The 2,874-nt window shown below is 48.2% G+C and overlaps 1 protein-coding gene across 1 annotated transcript; it reads right to left on the bottom strand.

Annotated features, from left to right (window-relative positions):
* Window positions 1-1,377: 1,377 nt before the first annotated feature.
* Window positions 1,378-2,624, bottom strand: LOC121869209 (forkhead box protein D1-like). Its single transcript, XM_042370447.1, has one exon. The coding sequence runs from the start codon at window positions 2,527-2,529 to the stop codon at window positions 1,378-1,380; it is 1,152 nt and encodes a 383-aa protein (XP_042226381.1). The 5' UTR covers window positions 2,530-2,624.
* Between the last annotated feature and the right edge of the window lie 250 nt (window positions 2,625-2,874).

Raw genomic sequence — 2,874 nt, 5'->3', positions numbered from 1 at the left:
TGTAGTAATAGTATATTGTATTGTAGCAGTAATAGTTGTAGCAGTAATAGTTATGCAGTAATAGTTGCGTAGCAATAGTAATACTTAGTAATAGTTGTAGTAATAGTAATAGCAGTATAGTTGTAGTAGTAATAATTGTAGTAATAGTAATAGCAGTAATAGTTGTAGCAGTAATAGTTGTAGCAGTAATAGTATATAGCAGTAATAGTTGTAGTAGTAATAGTTGTAGTAATAGTAATAGCAGTAATAATTTGTGCAGTAATAGTTGTAATGAATAATACTTGTAGTAATAGTAATAGCAGTAATAATTGTAGTAATAATAAGCAGTAATAGTTGTGATAATAGTTGTAGTAATAGTAATAGCAGTAATAGTTGATAGCAGTAATAGTTGTAGTAATAGTAATAGCAGTAATAGTTGTAGTAATAATAATTGTAGTAATAGTAATAGCAGTAATAGTTGTAGTAATAGTAATAGCAGTATAAGTTGTAGTAGTAATAATTGTAGTAATAGTAATAGCAGTAATAATTGTAGTAATAGTAATAGCAGTAATAGTTGTAGTAATAGTAATAGCAGTAATAATTGTAATAATAGTAATAGCGATATGTTGTTGTAATTATTAGTAATAGTAATAGCAGTAATAGGCATTAAATGAAAAAGCAGTAATATTTGTAGCAATAGTCTCATTATCATCATCATATAATTTCAATTTCTTTTATAAATATTTTCTCGTCAGATACATAAGCTGGATTTAATATATTCTTGTAGCGATGATTGTGACCCGGATATATATAGTAATTTATATAAGTTTATATAAATATTTGGGTATAATTCGAATATATGTAATAAAATGGTGTTATAGTGTAGTGAAGATGAATGGCACTATATCAGGTGGTGTTATAGTGAAGATGTATGGCACTATATCAGGTTGTGTTATAGTGTATAGTGAAGATTTATGGCACTATATCAGGTGGTGTTATAGTGAAGATGTATGGCACTATATCAGGTGGTGTTATAGTGAAGATGTATGGCACTATATCAGGTGGTGTTAAGATAGTGAAGATGTATGGCACTATATCAGGTGGTGTTATAGTGAAGATGTATGGCACTATATCAGGTTGTGAAGGATAAGAATATTAATATTTGTATATGAAATATTTAATAATATTAGTAAGTCATTTTACACACACTATGTACAGGCGGCCAAGGAATGTACAACACAGGGGGCGGGCGGTGAAGGTGGGCGGCCTCACCGGGACATGGAAGTGGGCGGTAGGGCGGCGGGTTGCAGCGGTGGGTGGACTGGAGCGGGTAGCGGCCGGCCTAAGTTGTGGGCGGCGAGGAAGGGCGTCACAAGGAGGCGAGAGAATGGTTCGGGGTTAAGGGCGGCCAACGGTAGTGATGGTATGGTGCTGGGCGGCACGTGGGCGGTATGGTGCTGGGGGCGGCACGTGGGCGGCATGGAGGGGGGCGGCACGTGGGCGGCATGGAGGTGGGGGAGGCACGGGCGGTATGGAGGTGGGGGAGGCACGTGGGCGTGGCATGGAGGTGGGGAGGCACGTGGGCGGCGTCGTTGGCGGTGAAGTGGGCGGCGGCGGTGACTTGTCTCTGCCCATAATAGCGTCAATGGTGAAGGCTGGCCGCGGGGAGGGGCGGGTGAGGGGCGGCGAGGGCGGTGTGGCCGCCACGGGCTTCACGGGCGTAGGAGTCACTACCCCGCCCATGTGGCCGCCCGCGGGGTGGGAGATGAGGGGCGCCCGCAGGTGCCTAAACACCTCTGCTTGCTGGCTGTAGGCAGGGTGGTGGTGGTGGTGGAGGTGGGTGGGCGGCAGGTACGGGTGGTGGCTGTAAGGCAGTGGCCGATGTAACATAGTGGTGTGAGGACCAAAGAGTGCCGCAGCCGCAGCCGCCGTTGCCGCCTGCTGCTGCTGTAGGTGGTGGTGGTGCTGGAGGTAAGGGTCGACCATACCGGTAGCCAGAAGTGACAACACGTGAGGGTCGTTGAGAAAGTCTGGGTGCTGTCTCTTGTACCGCTTGCGGCGCCTGAGGAAGGAGCCGTTGTCAAACATGTCAATGGCGCCCGGGTCAAGGGTCCAGTAGTTACCTTTGCCGGGATTGCCAGGCTCTCTGGGAACCTTGACGAAACAGTCGTTAAGAGAGAGGTTGTGGCGGATAGAGTTCTGCCAGGCAGGAAACTTGGCCTTATAGTAAGGGAACCTGTTCATGATAAACTCACAGATCTCACTCAGTGTTACTCTCTTCTTGGGCGCCTGGAGGATGGACATAGTGATCAGGGCGATGTAGGAGTAAGGCGGCTTTACAGGGCCTCCTCCGCCGTCGCCCGTCTTCTTGTCGTCGTCAGCGGCGTCTACCAGGTCGTGGCCGGGGTCGTCATCTACCAGGTCGTGGCGGGAGTCGTGGCCCAGCAGGTCGTGATCGTCGCTGTAGTGGGCAGGAGCAGCGTCGGCCTCCACCACACAAGACGACAAACTGTGAGCGTCGTCAGCCATCACCGCCTCACACACTGGCATAGTCTACCACTGGTGTGCGTCTGGCCCAACACACACACACACACGCGCACACACACACGTACACACGACAGACGAAGTAGGTGTGCACCCTCTCACCACCCGACCTGATAAATAATGATGACAAATACAAGACCGAGACCATTTTTACACCCGTCTCCGCCCAGGGCTCCTCCCACCTACCCTCAACCACCACTCACCAATCCCATCTTGATCAAATTACCCCGCCCAAACACCCTCTCCATCAATCACACCCGAGGTAGTTAAACAAGGACCCCACCCACAGCCCCCAGCAGCCAATGAGAGGAGCGGGGAGGGCGTGAGGAGGCGGGGCGTGAGGGGCGGGGC

This window comes from Homarus americanus, unplaced genomic scaffold (genome assembly GCF_018991925.1).
Source record: "Homarus americanus isolate GMGI-L3 unplaced genomic scaffold, GMGI_Hamer_2.0 scaffold51128, whole genome shotgun sequence".
NCBI lineage: Eukaryota > Metazoa > Arthropoda > Malacostraca > Decapoda > Nephropidae > Homarus > Homarus americanus.
The sequence above is the reverse complement of the archived record's forward strand: the minus strand, read 5'-3'. Positions and strand labels throughout refer to the sequence as shown.